We start from the raw sequence: 12,525 nt of genomic DNA on the forward strand, positions 1-12,525 counted from the left end.
TCAGAACCTTGACAAGAAATTGCGATCGAGGGTGAATTGGCAAGAATTATTGCGAGGAGATGAACTTGGAAGGTAAACCGTCAACTCCCGTACTCATTCACATTTTAAACATCAGCTCTCCAGATTGGACGCTGTATTCGTCAAACTATGACCTGCAAGTGTCATTGTTCTGGTCAAAACAGATATGCCAGAAGTGGTATGTCTAGACTAGATGTGGACTGTGGTCATTACATAGATCACAATCTTATCGTACAGCTTTTTTTGTTCTGTTGCCGATGTGATAATAAAGATAATCACTAAACATGTCCCACAACAGAGCACAAGAGCCGTTGGAGGCCCGTCGGGCTGGTGAATTTTCCTCTCTTCAATGCCTCTACCAGGCGCGACACGGGTCCTTATCGTTGGAGCAGGCCCTAATGGCCTAGCATGTGCAATTACACTAGCCACGCTGGGTATCAAAGCTACTGTCGTCGACGAACGGTCTGAAAGACCATACGGAGCAAAAGGATGTCTAATTCACGCTCGGACTATGGAAGTAAGTCCTTCTTTTGTCATGTCTAATCATCATGCTGAATACTTCCCCTGAAAGGTCTTGAAAACAATAGGAATCTCTGATAATCTGCAGGGTATTGGAATTCAGTCCAAGGGAATTGTTTTCTTTGGGGCAGCCAATCCATTATTGAATGTCGATATTGCTGGGCTTTCTGACTCGACTGAATTTCCGTACATCCTTCTTACTCCGCAGTCTGAAGCTGAACGGGTATTTGAGGAATCTCTAAACGACCGCGGTGTTGAGGTTATCAGGAATACTAAGGTAATAGGGTTTGGAGAGAGCTCCAAAGAGGGGTTACATGTTTATTTTGAAGACGGATCAAGCGTAATTGCATCGTATGTGGTAGGCGCCGATGGCGCGAAATCGACTGTGAGTACTAGCTTAAAATCAATTTAATGAGCAAGATAGTGGGCCTTGGCTCACAAATGAACGTTCAGGTCCGAAGTTTAGCAGGCATTTTGTTCCAAGACCCTTCAAGCAACGTTATGTATGATGAAAATCCATCATCTGCATCGTTCATGTTATTCACCCTTGCGGATGTTGTCTTGAATATCCATCCGTCAATTCATATTCCAAGAGATGCCATCTCGTGGCATCTCAATGGGAGGATCATGTTTTGTCCTCTCGAACTTCCGGAAAAACTGCATCATTTCGACGCACCTGGTTCTTCATTTTGGAGAATCGCAATTGCCACACCTCCCAAGACGGCCACCATTCCTCCTAGGCACCCAGACCAAGTATACCTCCAGAATGAGATCGACATTCGGAAACCCTGGAAAGAGTCCATACGCCTGTATCATCTTCATACAGCAGCAACATACCGCGTCCGCTCAGCCGTAGCTGAAACCTTTTTTAAATCAGTTGGGAACGGTAAAATTTTATTGGTTGGAGATTCAGGTCAGACATGAATAACATGTACGAATTTTAATGATCTCATCGACAGTTATAGCACATGTACATTCACCATCTGGCGGACAGGGCATGAACCTTGGAATCTGTGATGCAGTCGCTCTAGGAAAAGCTATTGCGCAGCATATCGAAGGTGGCGACGATGCAATTTTCGTTGACTATTCATCAAAGCGGAAGGAAATCGCGATGCAGGTCATTCAAGCTACCAAAGGTATGACCGCAATTATCAATATTCCCAATGGGTGGCGACGCAGGATCGCAAGCATCCTAATGTATGCTGCCAACTGGGTCACCCCGATTCGAAGGAAGATTGCGCGGAGACTTTCGGGGATTAGTTATCGGTAGTATGTGTACTTACGGTCATTATATCACAAGCCATGTGGAAAAATCTGTTCGAAAAATGTGTCTGTGTATCTTTGAACGAAGAAGCGTACGCGTAGAGTCTCTAGAGAATTCGAAGAAAACATACAAGTTGAAGAAATTTCAACTTTAGGGCAACGTAGGCATAAGCGCCCATATGATCTTCGACAGACGCTCTTCCGATTCGGAACGTCCAACATCATGATCTTCGACCGACTGTTTCCTTAATGACTTCTAATGCAAACTCAGTTACTCGAGGACCAAGCTTGCTCTCCACGCGGAAGCCTAGTTCAACTAGCGCAGGCTCTGACCTGAAAGATGGGACCAACTTCCGAAACAGCCTACAAATTAATATGAAGGGGCTTGTAGGAGATGCTGTGGGGAATGTACGCGAAGATTTTCTCTTTTGAGGCAGGTATTAATCTGTTCAATCTAGATGAGCATAAGCCCTTGGTCTAGAGATGTAGTTTTGGCAGCTCGACGCGGATTGTTCATCATCGACCTGGAAGCACCATTCGAAGTTCCGCGTTTCCTTCCTCAGGGTGGAACTTGGGATGTGGCTGACGTGCAGTGGAATCCGCATCCTAGTCGGTCTGAATACATTGTCTCAACCTCCAGTGAAAAATTGTGCGTAATTCTATCAGGCAACAGTATGTTGCTGATAATTCTGCTAGATTGATATGGAATCTGTACATGTCCGGAAAGACATCCATACAACATATCCTTCATTCTCACTACCGAGCCATTACCGATATCAACTGGCACACCACTGAGAGAGACACAGTCGTGAGCACTGGGATAGATTCCTGGGTATGGGCTTGGGACATGCGTGAACCTCGTAAACCAATTTTTGGTTTGTGTGCGTTCAGTTCACCTGGGACCCAAGTCAAGTGGAACCGCCAAAACTCTCACATCCTCGCTTCCTCACATGCGGACAAGGTTCTCATCTGGGACCGAAGGAAAGGCAGTCTGCCTGTTGCGACAATTGATGCGCACTCATCGCGTATTTATGGCATCGATTGGTCGCAGACCGAACCAACGGAAATCGTAACGTGCTCTTTGGACAAAACCATCAAAGTCTGGGACTCAAAAACGATGACTTTGAAAACCATGATTAGAACCGGGTACCCTGTTTGGCGTGCACGCAGTCTTCCGTTCGGTCGTGGTGTCCTTAGTCTCGCACAACGCGGCGAAACTGCGTTGGAGATGTTCTCTCTCGAGAACCAAGGATTAGGCCCTGGTACCTCAGAGGTTCCTGTAGATAGTTTCCAAGGGCATTCTGATGTCGTTAAGGAATTTGTCTGGAGGAAAGGTGCTAATAATACTGTTTTCCAACTCATCACTTGGTCCAAGGACCGTACTTTGAGATTCTGGCCAGTGGACTCCGATATGATGCGGGTTTGTTCAAATCTACAATCGCAAGATGAACGAATAGCTGATAGAACATTGTACAGAAAGTAGGTTATTCACGGTCTGGCAGCAATGATTCCCAACATCAGCAGCAACCAGCTACTTCTGTCACTACGGAATCTGCTCCCCGTACAAAATCATTTCGCAACGCGACGTTCCCCGACTCCAGTCCAAACACAGATAAACTGGACAACAACCTCAATCCAAACCCGATTTCTGCCCCCATTGGTCATCGGTCGATTTTGGCAGAAGTCCGAGCGGGTGGACCAATAAACTCAGCTCACCAAGCTCAGCCTCGAAATCGACAACGGACCACCGACAGCTTTAACATCACTCTACAGACTGCACCGTCTCCTCCTCTCCAGTCTCCTGACATATTTGGGAGCGTGACTCCAACTCAGACTCAAAGTACTTTGACTGCTCCCGCTGTTGCCGGCATTTCAAACATAGAGGGGACTGTACCAGATAGTTCATTGGGTTTACCCGGAAGCGCGAATGCTGCCGGGATTAGTGGAGGTGGGACCATGTCTCGTGGCGCCGCGGGAGGCTTAAAGTCTCGAGCACGTGTGGACGCTCTTTCGTGGCTATCCTCTGTCAAAGATTCATCCACCACAGCTGGTACCGCGACCATTGCGATCGCCGGCGTCAGTGTTGACGAAGATAAGATTAATAATGAGACCGATGGTGCAAATGGGCGAAGAAGCGCCAGTAGAGATGGCTTGGATAGCAAAGATAGCAGGTACAGGGATGAATCAGTTGTCCAGCCTGTTGGTCATTCCTTACAAGATGAGTGCGTGATCCTTCTTGATCCCCTCTTTCTTTCTTCTTCTGAGCTTTTACTCTAGAATAACTACCGTCCTTTCTAAACTACCTGCATCCAAAGTTCGCCTAGAGAAACATGACCTGTCTCTCACAAACAGTAACAAGAAACAGCAGCGTACCCTCACCCTTGGTCTACAAGTTCCATGGGCTCGCTCCGAATCCGGTTCGCGACACCACGCTGTGGGAGGCTCTGGAGCAACCTATGCATATTCGACCCAATCGGTCTTTCTTCGTGTCACATTTACTTTCCCGCGCAATTACCCATACAACCCCGAAAATCATACAGACCTCCCGCTAGAGCACCCGTTAGCGAGAACCACGACACCCACAGTCAACATGGAGTATACCCCTTTGATCACAATGAAAGATCGTGCGTTTATGTTGAGACGCCTAAGAAGGATAATCGCGACTTTGCGAGAAAGGCAGAGACCGTGTTTAGAGGCGTGCTTGAGGTTTTTGGTGTTCAAGGATGAAAGCTTTGTTGAAATCGCGGAAGGAGATAGCGGGGGCGCAACCGGTCATGCCAGTGTCCGTAGACCGGGATTGAAGACAAGATCGAGTGGAGAGAATGGAGAGGACCTGGGAGACTCAGACTCATCGGAAGAAGACATTCAACGTATGGCTGAGATGGGAAATCATGTCGGAAGAGATGATGAGGTTACGATGTCGATGTTGCGGGATAATAAAAATCTGGCGGAACCAAGGACCTGTCAAGGTAGTTTTGGTCCGAATGGTCAGTTTGTATCTGCCTTTGCAATTTTGCAGTCTTTATCGCTGATTATATATCAGGTGAACTTGTTTGTTTCTTCAGGGCGCCTCCACGTATCATGCGCAACGCGGTCAATACCCTCATTTCGCATTCACGTTCTCCTGCGCGTTCTAGTGAAGAACGAATCGACCATGCCTCCTTCGATCACGACTCCTTAAATGTCAACACCACTGATGGTACCAATGCTGATGTATTAGGTTATACCGAACGTGAAGCCTTTCACCAATCCCCGGCTTTGATATCTGACGCCGTTCGTCGGCTAAGCCTGGCTGCTAGAGACCGAGATAGCACCAATCGGCTAGGCCTCAATGTCTCTATGGCCAATGCACTCACATTGGACACGATATTTTTGACCCCCAAAGTCAGTACTGTTGGACAGAGCGTGCCTGACTTTTACTCTTATACCTATCCATCTTCGCAGCATGCAGCTCAGACACACCCTTCCCCAGCTCAAGTACAAGCCCAAATAACGCGTGTCATGACAAATTTACTGACTTTCCCTCGACATCGCGGTAGACGGCAGTCTAATTCGTTCCGGAGCTCAGCAGGATTGAATTATATCGGGGAAGAAGGCAAATCAATTGAGGAAGATGCTATAGGGACGAGTCAGCGAAGTTATTCGGCTTTGGCCTTGATGGCGGGATCTCCACGTAGGAGCGAAGTCATCATTTCCAACACCACCGGGCTAGTTGGAGGAGACAAGAGTGTTGCGGAAGATTATATATTTCTTCCGACTACCTTTGGTGAAGGTAGAGGTAGTAATGCTGTTGATGACGGCTCCGGCCTGTTCAATGGGAAAGGTGGCGTTTTAGTGCAAATATGTGATTCAAACGCAGCGGCTGCTAGATTACACGGGAGGTATGACCATGAGCGGATCTTTCGTTCCATTGGAGCGTTGCTAGCAACTGCTGCACTGAGTGCAAATCGCGGTAATAAATCATTCGATGAATCAGCTTCGTGTCTAAGCCTTGTAAAACAGTTATTGGATCGTTTGTGAGTCTCTTCCGGATCCGCTCTACGAATGCGTAACCTAATTTCGTGATTTTCTTCCAGGTTGGGGGATCTCCGGGCTCATAAAGACGCCCAGATGCTTGCTGTGGTCGCTTCCGTCACGCTACAGATATTTTACATTCCAGAAGCGTGCCACACATTGCTTGCTAATGCTACGAGATCGCACTCGACTTCGATTAGCACGAGGCCTGGATCGGCCCTTGACTACTTTAGCACTATCCATAACCACGATTTCAGCTCAAAAACGCCAACTTATTCGTCATATTCGCCTGACCATCCAATCCGAAGTCCAGTTTTTTCCACCCCCGGTTCGGCTCATCTACCATCGTCTCCTACCCCTATTCCTGGCACATCCACCATATCATCTCGTGGCTCATGGTCAAGCATCTTCAGTAATGGACGAAACTTTATGATCAATGCGCCTCAAGCAATTTCTTATAATGCTTCAGCGACAATCAAGCCTGTATTACCTGTTCGATCCCCTCCCCTCAATCCTCCTTCACGGTTGGCTGTTTCTGTGAATAAGACTGTCAATATCCATCAAGGTCGACCCAGTCGAGGTAGCGGTAGAGCGTTGCAGGGACGATGGCTGCTCGAGTCCCCGAGTCAGTCGACCACCTGGCACATTTGGCAACCTGGATCTACCTCTGAACTCGTAACTCCCCCCAGCGCTGCATCGAAATCATGGAATGAGTCTTCAACAAAGCCGCAAGAAGCTGCAGTGTCATTCTCATCTACTGGTCATACCCATAGACGTACATTTTCGCAAGTAGCAAGTGCTGCCAATGCCGATGGCAAGAAAGGAGCAGTCGTTTTCGAAGCTGCACCCCAGGAAGAGTGCGTTGTCTCAGAAATGAAAGTATTTCATTTCTGCTCACAAAACTTGCAGCTCACGCTCCCCTGCTTATTCTGATGAAGAATTGGAACTTCTTCTAAGACATGTACATTTCTACGCGGAGATGTTATCTCGTTGGGAGCTGCACCATAAGCGGGCGGAGCTTCTGAAATCCATCACAGTACCTGGGTATGAGAGCATTCTACAAGAACATGAGTTTGGTAGGCCATATCGAGTTGAAAGTATTTATCTTCTCCTTGACTGTAATTTTCAGGTCTGATACGAATGTGTACAAATTGCACGGCACCTCTTCCCATCGGGAAGCTAGATACATCGTGCGAATCCTGCGGAAATCATCGCGTCACTACAAAGTGTACCGTGTGCAGGCTTTCCGTCAAAGGTTTGTTTGTAAAAGTCACAACCGTCCTGGTGATGCTCATCAATAATCTCCAGGGCTTTCCATAAATTGCTTGCGTTGTTTTCACGTCACCCATGTCTCGTGCTGGAATCAGTTGAGTGTCCCTATATGCCCTTCAGGATGCGGTTGTGCCTGTGGTCCTGCAGGAACTGGAATAATGGACAGGCCCCCTCCTTCTGCGATGAAGAGTAGGTTAGTAGAACTCATGAGCCACTAGGTTGCAAGGGTAAGGACGTAAGGGCAAGGGTTTCTGACAGTGTCCCATTAAGGAACAGCCATGTTTGTGTGACATTGGTTAGAAAAAAATCATTCATACAGAGCGACGTTATAGTCGGATCGAGCCCGTATGATAGCGTCTATATGCATATATGGCATTACTGTAAACATTTAGAACAAATACGTGATCGAGTAAGCTGTAAGGCCTGTCATTGAGAAGAACATGAGGAAATACTATCAAAGAGAAATTAAGTTAGCGTGCCCGAAAAGCTATAGAAGCAAACGAACTTGAGGCAGCAAAAACGGAGACATGAATTCCGCAGATCCCGTCCCACTGTAGACTTGCGTGAGATATACCTATTCCGGGAACAGGTTGTCAATGTGTCGGCCCACACCGAAGTGCTAATCCGACCGCTCACCTGTGTAGTTGCTGTTGGAAGGCACGAGAAGAACCTGAGAAAATTTCACCATGTGTTATAACACTCCGGTTGACGATAAAAGACGAAGGTTGATTGACAACTCACATGCAAACAAACTGCAGCACCTTATCCTCTTTGGAAATTACTCCTGCACTCGTCAAACCTATGGTTATTAACACCCCAATCACCGGTGATACCACGGTTTTGAGAATTGCCAAAGTAAAGATAGCCCCTACAGGTAAACTTGACCATTCACCCCAAGGGATCTTTAGTCTGGCTAATGCAGAGCCCAGACAAATTAATCCTATTGGGACGGAGGCAGCACCCATGAAATTGGCAAAGTCCAATACAAATGCGAGCGGAGGCTCTCCGTCCGGTGCATTAGGTATATGCGAATTTGTCGTTGCCATGAAAAGTCCTTTGAGTGACGGGACGAGAGCGATGGGGATTGAGACGATCATTGATAGAGAGGCTGGGGTCAAAGTCGATTTCATGACCGTTTTGAGCTGAGATACGATACGTTTTTGTCGATCCTTTCGGACTGTTAGTACTTTCTTTTCCACCTCCTTTGAAGTATTTTCCATTATATTAGTTTCCCGTATTTCGGATTCCAAATCATGTGCAGTAACAGTTCCAGCAGGTGAGGCAAAGTAACTCATTGCTGGCGTAGCCATTCCATCTGTGGGCACCGCGGTAGTTGCGTCCAAGTCCTGGTCGTGCGTGACATCATAATAATGGTCTTCGTGGTCATTTCGGAAGGAAACATGCTTGTGGGGGCGAGGCCGAACGGAAGAAGACGGGGTTTCCTTCTTGAGTTCAATCGTTGGGGACTGAAACTCTGGATCTGAATCCTCCTCAAATGAATGACTTCGTCGAATGCGGCGAAGTCGGATGTAATTCAGAAAAGCTTTCGGCCATCCGCGTAAAATGAACTTGCGTCGTTCACGTACTTGTTCTCGCACTTCGTCAGGTTCAACGTCGGGTCCCACGAAGTCCTTTGCGACCAAATAATGACCTCCCATAGGAAACAGTGTGATCTATGATTGTATTAATTATGATTAAATTATCTCCCAATTAGAACTGAACTTGCCATGTACACCAGAATGAAGGCTGAGATATAAGCAACTGAAAGCGTTTGGTCAGATCCACCGAAGGGCGCTGCGCCAGTGATGCTCATAATAACCGACGTTGCTATTTGATATCGCCACTCAGCAGATGAATTCGTGAAGGGCTGGTGTAACATACGAATGTCACCAACGTTTGCCCATCCTCCGGCTACCAAGATACCATACCTGAAGCGATGCGGAACCCAAAACAGCTTCCCTGTTATCCATGCCATGAGCATACCTAACGCTTCGTATATGAGAGCCACTAGGACGAGAGGGCCTGCATATGTGAATGACATTGATGGCTCGTTAAGTGATTGAGGAAAACAGATAGGGAACAAAAAAACGGATGGGAATATTTCTCGTCCTCCAAATGCGCACCTAAGGCGCTTACATTGTCCGGTGTGAAAGCCGGGACCATCTTAGAAAACATGAGACTAGGGAGGGTAATGTTCTGCACGATATTATGACTCGAATTAACCGAAGCTCCCTCTTTGTTCACAGCTGGAAAACATAGTCGTACCAAAATGATTTGCCCCACGCTGCGAGCAGCAACCACAGGGAACAAGTCTGCTTTTGTGACTGCAAATCCACTGGAGACACAGAGGACTCTGCGATGGGTTGATAAGAATAATACTCCACGAGAGAATTGCAAACAACGCACAGTCGAATGAGAGGTCGAACAGAAATCCATATCAATGTCCCAGCAGCTACCATATTCTACAGAGAGAGTTCAAACAAGAGCAATGGTGGAGGAGCTAAAGAGGGTAGATTTTGAAATGTCCAAGGGCATTGATTTCTTAAGAAATCGTATCCGGGAATACTTTAACGCGACTTAAGCTCGTCCCTTGCTCCGGGCCGGAGCCCCGTATAATTGTGCACCTATTTGGCTTTGTTAATCTCAATGGGAAATAAAGGCCTTTCCTTACACCCAGTCCAGACCCAAGAATTCCATTGCAACAACCCAAGCGAAGAAAACTTTGGACTGCATGCAACAGCCAAGACGCAACAAGCATCGGACGCCTGCACCGGAACGGAAGGGGCTTGATCCGAACATATAATACGACTGACGGGCCGCAGATCGCAATTTATACTCAACTGCATCAAAGGGAATGTTCAAATTCGGATTTGACCTGGACGATGCGGACATCGATAACGATATTGACTCTTACCTGCAGCAAGCCGATGATCTACTAGGCGTCCGTGCTTCTCCTCGGAAGGATTCTGGGAAAAGAGGTCAAGAAAACTCCGAAAGCTTCGTCTCAGGAGAAGATGGTAGATTTGTTGAATTGACTATGGAACATCTTGTACGTTTTTTTTGCAAAGACATATACTCTTTAATTGCGCCCATTGATGCTCATCAAAGCGCAGCTCGATGCTCTTCCGACGCAATTGTCATACTCGCCACTGGAAATTCCGCTGTCTTCAACCTCCACCGCTACACTTTCCGCCTTCTCTGAGCCGAATCTTGCTAGTGGATCGCGGGTGCATTACCTTGCACGGAGAGATCTCTTCGATGCTCGATTCCAGGTGATATCAGAAGACAACGGCAACCCTAATGTCGTTGCGGAAGCGGAAAACACAGAAGAAAAAACCGAGCGAATCGGTGCGTCTGTGGATCCAAGATTACAATTTCTCGATACGCCATCCGATCTAGTCCCCGGTGTGTACGAAGGTGGCATGAAGACATGGGAATGCAGTTTGGATTTGGTGGATTACCTGCATGCGAGTCTGAAGGATGGAGACTTAGAAGGGAAAAGAGTATTAGAGGTAAGTCGATGTCTACGCCGACTTTCGTAAGCAAGAAGTGACACCATATTTTGACCATATGCAGCTAGGCTGCGGCACAGGTATACCGTCACTATATCTACTGCAAAAAATATTTTCCTTGCCTTCAACGGAATCGGCGTTGGAAAGAAGTGCGATACATCTCCAAGATTATAACCCATCCGCCCTAGAATTAGTGACTTTCCCCAACGTGTTATTGACTTGGTGTAAGTCCTTTCTTGTCAGTGAAATACAAGAACTGATAATCAAGCCTCTTTAGACATGTCTCCAGCATCCGATACATTTTTATCATCCCAAGCATCTTCCTTAGATGCCGGGACGGACGAAATCCTGGAGTACCCCGCGAAAGATCCCACAAACGCGGGAGAATTGATCATTACCCCTGCACTCAAAGATGCCTTCAAACAATCTCTCAAGAAATATAATGTGGAATTAAGATTTTTTGGAGGGTCTTGGAAGAGTTTTGAGAATGTTATCGGAACCGGCACGCACTCCAGGGATGCTCAAACTCAAGATGCATCTGAAGGAAGTCTGGGAGGTTATGATATTCTCCTTACCTCAGAAACGCTATATCGGACAGAAAGTGTTCCTGAATTAATTCGCGCGATGTGGCAGTCTACGCATCCATCCACTTCCTCATCATGCCCTTCCTCACAATTGTCGCAACTGACTATATCTGAACCGCGTCCGCCGCGCATTCTCGTCGCAGCAAAGGTATTTTATTTTGGCGTTGGCGGAGGTGTAGATGAGTTTGCTGAGGCTGTAAGGAGGTGGAATGGTGCCTCAGGGGTGAATACCGAAGTTACGACAGTATGGGAGAAGAACGTGGGCGTTGGGAGAAGAATTATTCAAGTGGTTTGGTGAAGTCATGACGATTTATCTATGTCTAGTCCTAGTGCATTATAGAATACAGTGTATCGGAATACACATTCTGTTCTTCTTATACTGTACATACATCAATTACTGGATGCCAAGCCCCATTCTAGGCTACATATGCCTTCCCATTGTATGTGAATCTAATATGGAGAAAAAACCTTCGGTCAGAGGAGGAAAAAAATAGACGAGACAAAAATATACCGGTAATCCCAACTCTTCACATTTTCTGCGGAAATTAGGTCCCAATACGCCTCGGCATGCGCTGGACCACTGTTAAAGAATCCAACTTCCGCAAGAGGGTTTAGGTTTGGAATGCCTCCATCAGGACCTACGAGTGTAGCATAATGGAATCTATCAGAAGTTCAGCGAGTAATCATCGAGGTCATGGCCACAAAAAAGCTACCTAATTCTCTCTGCAACATACGCCCGATTGGAATAATTCATCAAGGTGGCCATCGTTGTCTTCTGCAATGCCCCTATCACAAAATTAATGGGCCCGTCTTTCATGAACGGGAGGATATTTCCCGTGCTGATAAAGGCTTTGGGAGTAGAGTGTTTAATCGAGCGGAAGCTAGTCAATGCCTCCTGCGCGGAAACGAATACTGCGTGTTCCAGCTTGCAAGACTTGGCAAAATCATCGGAAGATACGGATAATGGATCATTGGCGGAAGGAAGTGGGAAATGTACCGAGACTGAGATAAATGTGCAAGTTAGTGACTGACAAACAACATAGGGCCCATTTATCTTAACCATTATATACCACGACACTTGGTTCCCCAAGATTCGTCCTAACCGATTTGAATGCTTTCTGAATACTTTCAGAGCTCGTCCCATCAACGGACACAGGAAAGATTCCTTGCTGTTTGAGAGCAGCAGAATCTGGATTCCGTGAACCTAGTGCAACGCCGTAGCCTTCCTTCAATAGCTTTTTGGCAACATTGATCCCAACATTGGATCCGCCACCAATGATAAGAGCAATGGGAGTAAAAGCGGGTATAGACATTTCGGACAAGGCGGATTCGCAGAACTCGTT

The 12,525-nt window shown here is 46.8% G+C and overlaps 5 protein-coding genes across 5 annotated transcripts; 3 read left to right on the forward strand and 2 right to left on the reverse strand.

The window, feature by feature from the left end:
* The first annotated feature begins 266 nt into the window (after nt 1-266).
* C8R40DRAFT_764109 (FAD/NAD(P)-binding domain-containing protein) lies at nt 267-1,918 on the forward strand. Its single transcript, XM_046236151.1, has 4 exons — nt 267-535; nt 590-922; nt 991-1,450; nt 1,503-1,918. Exons 1-4 carry the CDS (start codon nt 368-370, stop codon nt 1,805-1,807), a joined length of 1,266 nt encoding a protein of 421 aa, XP_046089528.1. The 5' UTR covers nt 267-367; the 3' UTR covers nt 1,808-1,918.
* A 131-nt stretch (nt 1,919-2,049) lies between these two features.
* C8R40DRAFT_1167173 (uncharacterized protein) lies at nt 2,050-7,304 on the forward strand (the record flags this gene model as incomplete). The annotated part of the gene is made up of 10 exons (XM_046230966.1): nt 2,050-2,208; nt 2,259-2,449; nt 2,497-3,220; nt 3,277-4,022; nt 4,078-4,787; nt 4,844-5,816; nt 5,877-6,671; nt 6,724-6,890; nt 6,944-7,069; nt 7,123-7,304. 10 exons carry the CDS (start codon nt 2,050-2,052, stop codon nt 7,302-7,304), a joined length of 4,773 nt encoding a protein of 1,590 aa, XP_046089529.1.
* Nucleotides 7,305-7,474: 170 nt separating this feature from the next.
* Nucleotides 7,475-9,545, reverse strand: C8R40DRAFT_1158998 (auxin efflux carrier; the record flags this gene model as incomplete). The annotated part of the gene is made up of 9 exons (XM_046229817.1): nt 7,475-7,537; nt 7,592-7,660; nt 7,723-7,756; nt 7,828-8,759; nt 8,813-8,913; nt 8,968-9,108; nt 9,210-9,282; nt 9,352-9,439; nt 9,493-9,545. The coding sequence occupies 9 exons, from the start codon at nt 9,543-9,545 to the stop codon at nt 7,475-7,477; spliced, it is 1,554 nt and encodes a 517-aa protein (XP_046089530.1).
* A 636-nt stretch (nt 9,546-10,181) lies between these two features.
* On the forward strand, nt 10,182-11,480 carry C8R40DRAFT_1037811 (uncharacterized protein; the record flags this gene model as incomplete). The annotated part of the gene is made up of 4 exons (XM_046223698.1): nt 10,182-10,598; nt 10,663-10,822; nt 10,876-11,076; nt 11,131-11,480. The coding sequence occupies 4 exons, from the start codon at nt 10,182-10,184 to the stop codon at nt 11,478-11,480; spliced, it is 1,128 nt and encodes a 375-aa protein (XP_046089531.1).
* Nucleotides 11,481-11,598: 118 nt separating this feature from the next.
* On the reverse strand, nt 11,599-12,495 carry C8R40DRAFT_1167176 (uncharacterized protein; the record flags this gene model as incomplete). Its single annotated transcript, XM_046230967.1, has 4 exons — nt 11,599-11,632; nt 11,694-11,843; nt 11,896-12,184; nt 12,243-12,495. 4 exons carry the CDS (start codon nt 12,493-12,495, stop codon nt 11,599-11,601), a joined length of 726 nt encoding a protein of 241 aa, XP_046089532.1.
* Between the last annotated feature and the right edge of the window lie 30 nt (nt 12,496-12,525).

The sequence above is a fragment of the Lentinula edodes genome, assembly GCF_021015755.1.
Source record: "Lentinula edodes strain Le(Bin) 0899 ss11 chromosome Unknown C8R40scaffold_6, whole genome shotgun sequence".
Lineage (NCBI taxonomy): Eukaryota > Fungi > Basidiomycota > Agaricomycetes > Agaricales > Omphalotaceae > Lentinula > Lentinula edodes.

Coding starts and splice junctions, on each gene's coding strand:
- C8R40DRAFT_764109 (XM_046236151.1), top strand. CDS start 368: ATGCCTCTACCAGGCGCGACACGGGTCCTTATCGTTGGAGCAGGCCCT. Junction 536..589: donor TTCACGCTCGGACTATGGAA/GTAAGTCCTTCT, acceptor TTCCCCTGAAAG/GTCTTGAAAACAATAGGAAT. Junction 1,451..1,502: donor TTTATTGGTTGGAGATTCAG/GTCAGACATGAA, acceptor CGACAGTTATAG/CACATGTACATTCACCATCT.